The 13545-nt window shown below is 36.9% G+C and overlaps 1 protein-coding gene across 2 annotated transcripts in view; it reads left to right on the top strand.

Moving 5' to 3' along the window:
• LOC127625724 (cyclin-dependent kinase 18-like) overlaps nt 1-13545 on the top strand; it is a 108506-nt gene that overhangs the window by 74832 nt on the left and 20129 nt on the right. The window contains exons 4-11 of one of the 2 annotated variants that reach the window (XM_052101086.1): nt 3675-3800; nt 3985-4041; nt 8294-8408; nt 9471-9565; nt 9847-9909; nt 10672-10795; nt 10993-11113; nt 12572-12669. In XM_052101086.1, coding sequence (XP_051957046.1) covers nt 3675-3800; nt 3985-4041; nt 8294-8408; nt 9471-9565; nt 9847-9909; nt 10672-10795; nt 10993-11113; nt 12572-12669 — 799 coding nt within the window. The remainder of the gene's footprint in view (nt 1-3674; nt 3801-3984; nt 4042-8293; nt 8409-9470; nt 9566-9846; nt 9910-10671; nt 10796-10992; nt 11114-12571; nt 12670-13545) is intronic. The other variant, XM_052101087.1, reaches the window with a different exon arrangement.

Here is a 13545-nt window from a genome sequence, read left to right as displayed (position 1 = left end):
TTCAAACCAAAGACTAAAGCAATGTGATATTTGAGTCTGACTGTTATAAACATACTGCACAGTATGTAAAACACTTCCTACAAAACTGTACAATAGTAAGCATACAATAGTTACAATTACATGAACTGTATGCCTTAGGTACACCTGTATTCAAAGTGTACATCAATCTGTGTTCTCTGTGAATCGGACCCATGATCGTGGCATTGCTAGAAGTATGATCTACCAGTTGAGCTAATGTAATCAAAATGTCATAGGTATAGTCTATGGCCATGTCCACACTAATATCTTTTTGTTTGAAAACACATTGATTTTGCTCCAATCATGCCTCCCATTCACAACGGAACAGCATTTCGAAAATGCTCTCCATTACCACATACTCAGGTAAATGATAACGTTAGGAGACAAGTGAAAACTGATTAATGTGGAGGTGGTTCAAGGGGTCGTTCAGCCAGAATGCATACTTGTATTTAAAAAATGTAGACACATTGCAACGAATGGAATAGAATACGGGTGTCTTGAGATGCATTTTTAAAGGTTTAAAGGTTTATGTTATTTGTAGCTTGACACTGTGCCTTAAAAATGCGGCACTTCTGCACGCAATGCTGAAAAAACAGATGTGTGGTGCAATGACCAAGGATGTCCGTCTAAAGCATGTTAACATAGAAAACATTTAAAAAACATTGCACAGACAGAGGCAAAAACGTGCTGTGAACAGCCCCTAAGAAGCTTTCAGAATCTTTTATTTTGTTTCTCTTCATCTACTGATGGCAGTGGTATCGATATTACTGTGGTAACTATGGTAATTTCAGCAGAAACTATGGTTACCATGGTGAGTTTTTGTAAGGGACATATCCATAATCACAGCTCAACAGATAGAGCATTGTACTAGCAATACAAAGGACCAAAATACAAGTCCTGACAATCACGAGAGTCGACACGGTATTCAAAAGCGGCATTGAAGCACCACTAAATGAAGAGGTTGCTTGAGCAATTGCGTTTTCTATGTAACATTTGGTTTGATGACACTATCGGTTAGGTTTAAGGTTTAGGGTATGAAGGCAGGTTTTGTTGATTTAAAACTCAGAGCATTAACTTTAAAAACTTTACCTGTTTGGAAGAACATTTTACTTGTTTTTAGCGGCACTCAGTGGACATTTCACCTCGTATCTCAATACGTGAAACGAGCAACATAATATCACTTTTCAAAAATGCCACCACAGTTGCATCATTTTCATGAGACCAGGCTGGGTGCATTTCACCTCTTAGAAAATCAAGCTTAAAATAAACCATGCCAACTGGACTCCTGTATGAAAACAATTGATTATTCAGAACCCCCACAAAGCTGCGGCTTTGATCATCTCCCTCTGTTTGCTGCTCTGCTCTTCCTCCATAATAATCCATGTGATTCTATATTGGGTGAACAGGAAAAAACCTTTTGCCTCAGTTGGAGATGCCATAGAAAGAGTCCATCATTAAATGGAGTGGAAGTATTACCCGTAAGTTAGTCCAGCGCCACAAAAAAAAGACTCCACATTCACAATGTTCTCTGTCTCGCCTGTCAGCCTTCATATTCAGTGGGCATGAATCTAGAGGGTGAAAATTGGAATGAATGCCCTCTCCCATTTTTAAATCCGAGTTTTGTCTGCGCTCGCAAACCTTTTATCTGCACCGTGGACCCTTATTTTATTACCACAGGCTTGACAGGAGAGCGGCGAAGACTTTTTATTCACCAGCTTAAGTGCTAGCTAGTTTCATTGCACAACCGTACAAACTCAGCCACGAGGCAAAACGAGAGAATTCACAGGGAGTGTTCTTATTTTTTAAGGCACATACGATTCCTCTCATTTCTGTGCTATTTTTGTGTCTCACCTAACTATATTCAAATTACTTGAATTATCCCTGTGTGGTACAGTGTAGCCATATGGCAGCAATTTATTTTCTTTCACTGTCTCACACTTTAGAAAAAGCTGAAACTTAATGCATTATTGCATTATTATCTTTAAAGGGACCAATGCATTTTCCAATTAGGAATTTGTATAGATAAGTGCATCTATTATATTATTGCTTTTATTCATTTATTTGGGTATGTTTAAAATAATATAATTACATTTATGCATAAATAAAACAATCATGATTTGCCTTTCTTATTTTTAGACAAAAATTAACATGACAATGTTTTATAGAAAGGAAAATTCAGTGATATTCGACAATATTAAAAAATGCATGATATAATTGTATCCCCTTTTCTCCCAAATTGGAATGCCCAATTCCCACTACTTAGTAGGTCCTCGTGGTGGCGTGGTTAGGACAAGTCTCAGTTGCCTCCGCTTCTGAGACAGTCAATCAGCGAATCTTATCATGTGACTCGCTGTGCATGACACCGTGGAGACTCACAGCATTTGGAGGCTCATGATACTCTCCTGGATCCATGCACAACTTACCATGAGAACCCCTAATCGCAACAACGAGGAGGTTACCCCATGTGACTCTACCCTCCCTAGCCGGGCCAATTTGGTTGATTAGGAGACCTGGCTGGATTCTACTCTCCAGGGGTGGTGGGCAGCGTCAATAATCGCTGAGCTACCAAGGCCCCCCAAGAAAAAGTATTTTTAGACCATTTTCCATTGAGGCACACAATTGTTGTTGTTTTTTTCTTATTAGACGTATTTTAAAAACACCATAAAAGCATTGTAAAAGTAGTCAAAATGACTTATGCTATATTTTCAGTATCCTGAAGTCATACAATAGGTGTGTGAGAACAGACTGATATTTTAGAACCCTTTTTCGTATATGGACATGGACGTGTAAGCCAGCTGCGAGCTATGCAGATTTTCAGTAAATAATTCTTTAAAAGTCAGATTTTAAATCTGTTCTTCACATAAAGCTACCATATGGCTTCAGAAGAATCGGAATATAGTGCACAAGTTTTATGTGCACTGATAAAAATTACTAGTAAGATTTAGTTAATTTTTTTAAAATTTGCATTTGACTTAATTTACATTTTTCACACAGTTTTACAAGTAAATTGTCATGTATAAAATTAAGTAAATTCAACTTAACTTCATGACATAATATTGTCAAAAATATTGTCTTAATAATTTCAAGATCACGCTTAAAATAATAATATTTAATTTAGAAAGTATTTAATCTTTTCTGCTATATTTATGGTGCTTTTATGGTGTTTTTTAAGATAATTTAAATTTAGGCGAATATAAATGGTCACTGTTTGGCAAGAGCTGCGCAACAATTCTTCAAAAATGTCTACTTTTGGTTTCCATAGAAAAAAAATAACTGCACGTGTTTGAGTAAAGAATGACATCATTTCTATTTTTGGTTGAAAGATTCCTTTCAATGTGAATATACTGTATATTGTTTGTCTTCCAGCTTGTAATAGATTACACAAAGGTATATTGTGTTATGCTGCTTTAGCTTGTTGTTGCCAGAATCCTTTATTGAGTGCGAATCTTCACACTTGAGAAAAGTGACATCTTTTCTTATTGTCATGCCAGGCTTACATGGTAAGAATAGTGAGCTCTGCCAACAAGCGTAGAGCTGTGTTCCACAGTCGAGAAAGCTGTCATATTCACCTTGACATTCTGTATTTTTATGTATTTTCTAGCTGTACATTAATAGCTGACAGCGCTTTGATGTTTTGTGCTTCTCTCTGTGTGTAGGACGTATCTAAGAGGATGTCTCTGCCCATGGATATTCGTCTCCCTCCAGAATTTCTGAAGAAGTTACAGATGGAGAGTCCTCCACCATGCAAACCTCTCAGCCGAGTGTCCAGAAGAGCTTCACTGGTGAGTGACCGGTTGTTATAGGGATAGTTCACCCAAAAATTCAAACTATTTCATCATTCACTCACCCTCGTGTTTTTTTTCCAAACCCTCTTAAAATCAGCAATGTATATGCACACATAAATAAAATGGCATAAAATATGTAAATAAAAGAAACAGTCTGACACAGTATGCTTTTGTCTTCCAGTCGGACATTGGCTTTGGGAAACTGGAGACCTACGTGAAGTTGGGCAAACTAGGAGAGGTCAGATATTTTCTCTTCTTTGAGCTCAGATAAACAAAATAAATAGGCTACAGGCTAGGGCGCAAATTACTCCACAAAACTACAGCATTCAAAATCAAGAATCAAATCTGTTCATTACAACATGTGATTCCCTGCAGATGATTATAGTACATGTACTTGTATGTCGAATGTAGACTATGATTTAATAGACTTCTCTTTGGTATGAAGAGACATCAGTCTCCAATATGCTTAAAGCTGTACTACGAAAAACACATCAATTTTCCATTAAGTGCAGCAAAGCATTCACATCGCAAATTATGAGAAATAATGGACTACATGCAACCATGAGGAATACCATATCTAATATCTCTGTGAGCAAAATCTGAAGTATTGGGGGAAAAAATACTGAACCGTAGTGAATTTGCACAGTGATACCACACAACAGTCAAATTCATTGATAACACCTTACAATAAGGTTCTATTAGTTAATATTAGTTAATGCATTAGGCATCATGAACTAACAATGAACAATATATTTTTTTGTAGAATGTATTAATCTATGTTAATGTTAGTTAATATAAATAGTGAATTAACTGTTAACATTTACAACTTTTGATTTTAAATATGCATTACTACATGTTGAAATGAACATTAACCAAGATAAATAAAGAAGTATTTTTCTGTGTTAGTTCATGTTAAAAGAATATTCTGGGTTTAATACAAGTTAAACTCAATCAACAGCATATGTGGCATAATATTGATTACCACAAAAAAATGTAATACATTTGAATTTTTCCTACATTTCTTTAAAAAAATAAATAAAAAAGCAAGAATCTGGGTTCCAGTGAGGCACATTACTGGAAGTGAATGGGGCACATCCATAAACAATAAAATACTCACTGTTTCAAAAGCATATCCACAAGAAATAAACAATATGAGTTTTAACATGATTTTAGTGTGATAAAATCGCTAAATTATAGCCAATTTTACAACATTGTTGCCAGGATGATGTGATGTTAACCAAACTTAAAACCCCCAAATTACTGTAAAAATCACCATTTACAGCTCAAATACTGTAATACACAAGTTTTTAACAGAATAGTTCATGTAAGTGCTTTTATAAAATTATAAACTTCACATTTGTGCCTTTAAACTCTCCAAAAATTGGCCCCATTCACTTCCATTATAAGTGCCTCACTGTAATCTAAGTTTATTTTTTTTAAGAAGAGTGGTAATCAACATTGAGCTACAATGCTGTCATTGAGATTAAAATGTTAAACTCCCAGAACATTACTTTCATGTTAACAAATTTAACCTTATTGTGGTTACCAATTAATTTTATATTTTAGCATCAGCATTTATAAAAATTTTCATAACACTTTTAGACGTGTTTGCATTTAGCAAACAGGCCTTGCTGTTTGTGATCCAAAGAAATCTGCCAATATTTGCACTGGCACCACAACCCAAAAAAAAATATATAATTTGTTTTAAGCAAGCTGTTTTATATATCCAAATAAGGTATATAATTTAATTTCATTAAACATATTATGTTGTCTTCACAAAAATATTTTTGAAACAATTTAATTTGCCGTAATAACTGGGCATTATACAGCTAATATTTAAAACCATGACATATTTTTGCTAGAAACAATGGCATAAAACATTTGTTTATCATTTTAATCCCATTCATAGTGATGCCTCTAGGACTATTACAGGTCATTCTCACAATTTCGACAAAACCTCTCCTTGGCCAAATAAAAAATGATACCTTGATTAAATCAGCAGCTTTCGCAACAGGCATAAAAACACAAGAACATAAACAGGCGTTTAGGACATCTACTTTGTGCATGACACAAGTAATTTTTCCAACAATTATTTACAGACAAATTGTTTCACATTTAATTGACGATTTCACTCCACATACATTCCAGTATGTCAGAAGTTTACATACACTAAGTTAACTGTTCCTTTAAGTAGCTTGGAAAATTACAGAAAATGATGCCAAACATTTAGGCAATTAGCTTCTGATAGAAGCTGTACTGAATTGGATGTGTACCTGTAGATGTATTTTAAGGTCTACCTTCAAACTCAGTGACTCTTGACATCATGGGAAAATCCAAATAAATTAGCCAAGATCTCATAAAAAATGTGTGGACCTCTGCAAGTCTGGTTCATCCTTGGGAGCAATTTCCAAACACCTGAAGGTACCACATTCATCTGTGAAAATAATAGTACACAAGTATAAACACCATGGGGTCATGCTACCATCATACCGCTCAGGAAGGAGACACATTCTGTCTCATATAGATTAATGTAGTTTGGTGCGAAAAGTGCAAATCAATCCCAGAACCACAGCAAAGGCCCTTGTGAAGATGCTAGAGGAAACAGGTAGACAAGTATCTATATCCACAGTCAAATTAATCCTATATCAACATAACCTGAAAGACTGCTCAGCAAGGTAGAAGCCACTACTCCAAAACTGCCATAATATAGCCAGACTACAGTTTGCAAGTGCACATGGGGACAAAGATCTTACATTTTGCAGAAATTTCCTCTGGTCTGTTGAAACAAAAATGTTATGTTTGGCCATAATGACTATCCTTATGTTTGGAGGAAAAAGGGTGAGGCTTGCAAGCCGAAGACCACCATCCCAACTGTGAAGCATGGGGGTGGCAGCATCATGTTGTAGGGGTGCTTTGCTGCAGGAAGGACTGGTGCACTTCACAAAATAGATGGCATCATGAAGAAGGAAAGAAGGTCAGCCATGAAGGTCTTCCAAATGGACAGTGATCCCAAGCATACCTCCAAAGTTATGGCAAAACAACAAGGTATTGGAGTGGCCGTCACAAAGCCTACAAATCTGACACAGTTACACCAGTTCTGTCTGAAGGAATGGGCCAAAATTCCAGCAACTTATTGTGAAAAGCTTGTGCCTGAAACGTTTGCCCCATGCTAAAGAATTTAAAGGCAATGCTACAATATACTAACAAATTGTATGTAAACTTCTGACCCACTGGGAATGTGATGAAAGAAATAAAAGCTGACATAAATCATTCTCTCTATTATTATTCTGATATTTCACATGCTTAAAATAAATTAGCGATCCTAACCGACCTAAGACAGGGAATGTTTTCTGCGATTAAATGTATTTGGCTAAGGTGTATGTAAACTTCTGACTTCAACTGTATATAGACTCACTGAGACTGAGCACTTTATTAGGAACACCTGTACACCTATTTATTCATGCAATTATCTTATCAGCTAATTGTGTGGCAGTAGTGCAATTCATAAAATCATGCAGATGATCATGAAAAAATGTGATCTCAGTGATTTCGGCAGTGGCATGATTGTTGGTGCCAGACAGGCTGGTTTAGGTTTTTCTGTAACTTCTGATCTCCTGTGATTTTTACACACAACAGTCTCTAGAGTTTACTCAGAATGCTGCCAAAAACAAACAAAAAAAACAACCAGTGTGTGGCAGTTCTGTGGATGGAAATTCCGTGTTGATGAGAGAGGTCAACGAAGAATGTCCAGACTGGTTCGAGCTGACAGAAAGGCTACGGTAACTCAGATAACCACTCTGAGTACACCTGTAGTTCAGTGCAGAATTGTATCTCAGAGTGCACAACACGTCAAACCTTGAGACGGATGGGCTACAACAGCAGAAGACCATGTAAAGTGCTATATGAATGTAGATAATTCACACTTAAATATGTATGAATGTCTTTGCATTAAATAACAAAATATAAGTGGGATAAAACATTTTTCATTCCAAACATGACACCCTGTGTTTGTCAACTGACTGATTTGACACATCCAGTAAAAATCACCTTGAGACCAGTTGAAAGTCATTGGAAAAATAGCTCAGGAATGTGAAGATGGCATCATTTGTTTGCAGATGCCACTTGTTTTGATATTTCTTTATCTAATGCAATGACATTGCAAAATTTTTATTTGTGACTTTACAGTCCAAATAATATTTCGGGGCCACTGTAACTACGAATACCATGTAAAACCATCTGATACAATCTCTGTACCATGGTACCGCCACAGTACTTTTCTTATAAGGGTGTGTGTATAGAACAGTTTTAAGTTCCTAGCTTGTCCTATCTGACATCATGGTTATAGAAAAAATTATATAAAAAATAGACCAAAACGCTTTTGTCCCCAGATTGATTGACGTTTCAAAACAGTCTGATATTTCACACCACAATCCTCACCATTTCCCAAAAGAGTGATTTCTTTTTTCTTTCTCCTTCTGTCTGTCATACAGGGTACATATGCGACTGTATTTAAAGGTCGCAGCAAACTCACAGAAAACCTGGTCGCCCTGAAAGAAATTCGTCTCGAGCATGAGGAGGGTGCCCCGTGCACAGCCATACGGGAAGGTAGCGTCCTCTCTCTCAGACACAACTAACACCTGAATTACTTATGATCCCCAGTTGTTCAAAACCCAGATTGTCACGAAGAGTATACATTCTAAACTAGCGAGCAACAGGCATCATCTTCACCCAGCCTGAATCACTCCATCTAAATGAGATTGAGTACGTGAGCGGGGTTGCTAATGACAGACGCCTGCATGAAGCAAGGCTGCCCCCCAGTGGCTGATGAACACAAAAAGATGGAGTTCATACTAACAGTGGGCTCTTGAGATAACATTATATCATGATGTATTGCATTCCAAAACACATCACAGGAGGTGTAGGTTGGAGAAATGCAGAATTTAAGAGTTTAAATTGAATTGGCCATGCCCCAGAGAATAAGATAAGGCTAAAATAGTCAAATCTATTCTTAAATTTGAAAAGTACAAAAAATAAATGATGACGGTCTGGTAAAAAGTTTTCAAGTCAGTTTTAGTGTGACCTTTATAAAACAAAAAGAAATACATTTGAAATCTGTTTGTTTGAATAAAAACTCCTGGGACATGAACGTGCCCAAAGATTTAGAAACGCTGATTTTATTTCAATGCAATGCAATTTTAATTCTACGTCCTTAAAGGTGCACTCAGTAATTTTTTTCCTCATTAAAAAAGTTTAACTCTTAAAGACATTAATTGTAATTGTGCAATATATGTTGGAAATCCTGACCACTAGTCATATAAAAACTGTTTTATTCTACATTGAGGGGGTCCGCACATGGGGGCTGCCATGATACAATCACATGACCAGTCGAATACAACTCGCTTAATCTCAGTAACCATCCAGTTACTTGAGACTTTCACTCATTAAAGTAATCATGGCTGACTGTGAATACTACATTTCTACAATGGCATCTGTAACTGAAAACTTTTGATTTTAAATGATGCTGCATCCAAGCCGCTAGGTGTCAGTGTAAGTCCAAGATGACACAAAGACAAAAGTGACTGAGCGCACCATTAAATACTAATTTGAATTACAATTTTGTAATTCGGAGGAAGGCTTCATTGTTGTATTCTTGTTGTGTTTCAACAGTGTCCCTGCTTAAGAACCTGAAACACGCCAACATCGTAACACTGCATGACATCATCCATACGGATCGATGCCTTACCCTGGTCTTTGAGTATCTGGTGAGCCACATTGCACAGCTATTTGACAGCATCTTTTCTTTTGAAACTCTTTGAAAAAAAGCAGGCTTTAGGCGAGCTCCTACCCCAATCTGTTGTCTGCTATAGTCAGAAGGCTAGTGTCCATTCCATGATTCATTGTTATATTGGGTGGGGTGGGATTTAAAGTATTCATCCGAAACTTACATTTCCAAACACTTCAAGTATGTAAGCAACCTTAAAAAGTGACTGGACCATTCTGAGTTTAAGTGGTGTTGTGACTATATAACTTCCTGTCTTTGCAGGACAGTGACTTGAAGCAGTACCTCGACAACTGTGGAAATCTAATGAGCATGCACAATGTGAAGGTAACAGTTTTTCAATTCTGTCAGTCAAAAACATCACCAGCTTACTAATTAAAGGAATATTTCACCAGAAAAATACAATCTGTCATCATTTACTCACCCGTGTCATTCCAAACCTTTATGACTTTCTTTATTTTTTTTGTGGAACACAAAATAGGAACGTTCAAAACTCTCCAAGCTGCTCTTTACCAAACAGTGATATTATTTTGTTACCAGGCATTTTCAGTCCCCAAAAAGGATATAAAGGCAACATAGAGTATTATTTGCCCTATAGAACTCATGCGCAATATTCCAACTCTTTTGAACCCAAACAATTGCTTTGTGTGAGGAACATACTGAAATTTAAGTGTCGTATCTCTCAAAGTCTCATTCGCGCATATTCGGTTAAAAGACATTCGGGAACCAATTGCATTTGGTTGTACTGACTGCAAAACTGGAGCGATGCATCTTAATTCGCCAAGTTTGAAAATGTGCATACGCAAATTAAATTATCTACGACAAAGGGCAAAAAGTTTCAGTGATTAACAACTTTCATTAATCATTTTAGTCTGTTCCTCACACAAAGCTATCTTATGGCTTCAGGAGACTTTTATAAATCTTTTTTGGAGCTGTAAGGTGATTCTACAAAATATCTTATTATGTGTTTGATAAAGAAAGAAATTCATACAGGTTTGTAACGACATAAGGGTGAGTAACTGTTGGCAGAATTTTCATTTGTGGGTGTACTATCCCTTTAAATGAGTCACCATTTCTCCCTCTTTGTAGATATTTATGTTCCAGCTTCTTCGTGGTTTATCATATTGCCATAAAAGAAAGATTCTCCACCGGGACTTGAAGCCTCAGAATTTGCTCATAAATGACAAGGGAGAACTCAAGCTGGCAGACTTTGGTGAGTCTCCCTCAAAAGACCTAAATATTAATTTCCTTTAGTGTGATCCACAAAGAATATTTGGCTTGTTTTTAGAACATTTCCCAGTGGTGGTCTCCCATGCGACTCTATTTTAAATCAGCTCTTTTCTCAGATTCTGAGTTACTCAGCAAAGTTTATTCATTGACTTAAGCATGTGTCTTATCTTGCTTGATAAGGTTTGGCCAGAGCAAAATCAGTCCCAACAAAAACCTATTCGAACGAGGTAGTGACCTTGTGGTATCGACCTCCTGATGTTTTACTGGGTTCCACAGAGTACTCCACACCAATCGACATGTGGTAAGATATTCACAGAAACCTGCTGCTTTAAAATACCAATATGATCACACTGGAAAGTGACATGTTGCTATCGAATGTTCCAGTAACCTGAAATCAGTATATGCTATACAATACCAACATGATCACACTGGAAAGCGACATGTTGCTATTGAATGTTCCAGTACCCTGAAATCTCCATCTACTGTCAGACATTGTTACATCAACTCAAATTTGCTTACCATTTCCTTAGAAACAACTGTTGCACACGCAATCTCTGAGATATGAGTTCTGGTCCCGTGGGAACAAGAAAGTAATTACGTTCGCATTGAGGTTTTCATAAATCGGTGTTTGCATTTTCGCTCTAAAATTACATTTTTACTCCATTGACCGTTTAGGATTGGGGTTTAGGTTAGGGGTTAGAGTTAATAAAACATGCAATGCCGTTGACTGCAATTCATCATTTACAACTAAAAATACAACTTGCTTTTGGCGCCACTATGTGGACATCCGTTAATAACACTTCCAGTTTCGGCCACTGGGGTATCGCTTGGGTAAGTGTTAGTAGTACCTAATCCTAACCTAAACCTGACCTATCTCTTAACAGACACTGCTTTGAATTTTAGTAAGCAAAGACAGATTTCAGCTAAAGATCATTTGACCTACCGTGCATCCAAAATTGTGTACTTTCACAGTATGTACTGCATTTGAAGAAGAAATTCACAAACTTAAAATAATTAACTCAGTAGTATTATGGGCAACCAACCCAAATGATATGACAAATGATATATTGACCCCATACTGGTAATATGCTTTTTAAATTCGTAGAATTTTAGTCAACATCAGCAGATACTTTTAAAATCTGCTGTACATCAGAGTAAATCATTTTGCATGCATACGACTTCATTTAACTTTGTTTTATAAAAATGAATCCAATTTATAAAACACATTAAACTGCCTTCTGATCATTTCAAAGAGCTCTTGACTCTCAGCCAGTCCTCCAGACAAAACATTAAGTTCTGAATTGTGTCTTTACTGGCACAACCTTTTAACACCATGCATGCCCTGACATAGTCCTCAGGCAACCTCTGATAGCTGACATGTACTCTGACAATTTTAAAGTTAAGACATACTGCTCAATAAAAATACAGTCACTTTAAATCTGCAGGATTAGTCCAGTGGGCTAATCAATCCGTGTTTGACAGACGCCACATGTGTCTTTCCCATATCTCGACCTTGCAGACTTCCCGAGTGTACCCTCGAGTCAAGCACATGTCAGATTGTGATAGGAAAATATTCTCAAACATGGCTTATCCAAAACATCTATGACAGTTCCAGTCTGATGTATTCAAATGATGCTCGCTGTTTTCATTAAGAAGTTTTGACATATAAAATAACAGTATTAAATTAAACTTATATTTTATGATCATAACAGAGAGTGATATCCCTGCAGTAAAATGATGGATAATTGTTTATGACTAGGGGTGTTGGCTGTATCCTGTATGAAATGGCAACAGGGCGTCCCATGTTTCCTGGATCAACAGTGAAGGAGGAATTACACCTGGTATTTCGGCTTATGGGTATGAATACATTTCATGTCATTATTTAAATGTCAGAGTTTTGTCATATGGAAACATTTGGAAAAATCTTTAACATCAGAAAGTGTCCTTTGAATCACTTTATTGGGATATTTTATGTGATTTACAAGCCTAGTGTTTGTTTAGTTTCCAAGTGTTTCTTCATTAATGGAATGGAGGTTAAAAGGGATAAATCACTCAAAAATTACAATTCTGACATCTTTTACTCACCCTCATGACATTCTAAACCTCAAAGGAGAAGTTGAGCAGAATGTCCCAGGTGCTCTTTTCCATACAATGAAAGTTAATGGGGTGATTCTCACGAAACCTGTGAAAATGTGCTTGTCATATTTAACCCCTAATCGATTAAAAAAAAAATGCATTAAGAAAATAAAGCCTACAACTATGACCATTATGATTTTTTGCATTGTGACTGTAGTGCAGAGGCAGAGGCGTTTGGATCCATTTGCAGTAGTTTATTAACACAAGCGATCAAACAGAGAGAAGCAGACATAAACAGAAACAGGCTCTGATGAAGGGACAATCCAGTACTCATAATCAGACACAGGCAAGGGTCAGGGCAGGCAGCAAGGGTTCACAGAGTCGAGAGTCCAGGCAGAGATCTAAGGTCCAGATAGTAACAGGGATAAGGGAATAACGCTTGGTAATGTTAGCTGAGCAAAACAACACTTCGCAAAGTGACAATGAACGGGGCAGTCCAGATATAGGGGAGATAATGATGAACAGGTGACGGTGATGAGGATAATCAGGTAAACCAGGCAGGGATGGAGATAGATAATGGCCAAAGGGAAAGATGGGAAGTGCAGTTCTAAAACTCCGGGGAGAGGATACAATGAGATACTGTAGTACCCCGCCTCG

The sequence above is a fragment of the Xyrauchen texanus genome, chromosome 32 (assembly GCF_025860055.1).
Source record: "Xyrauchen texanus isolate HMW12.3.18 chromosome 32, RBS_HiC_50CHRs, whole genome shotgun sequence".
NCBI lineage: Eukaryota > Metazoa > Chordata > Actinopteri > Cypriniformes > Catostomidae > Xyrauchen > Xyrauchen texanus.
The sequence above is the reverse complement of the archived record's forward strand: the minus strand, read 5'-3'. Positions and strand labels throughout refer to the sequence as shown.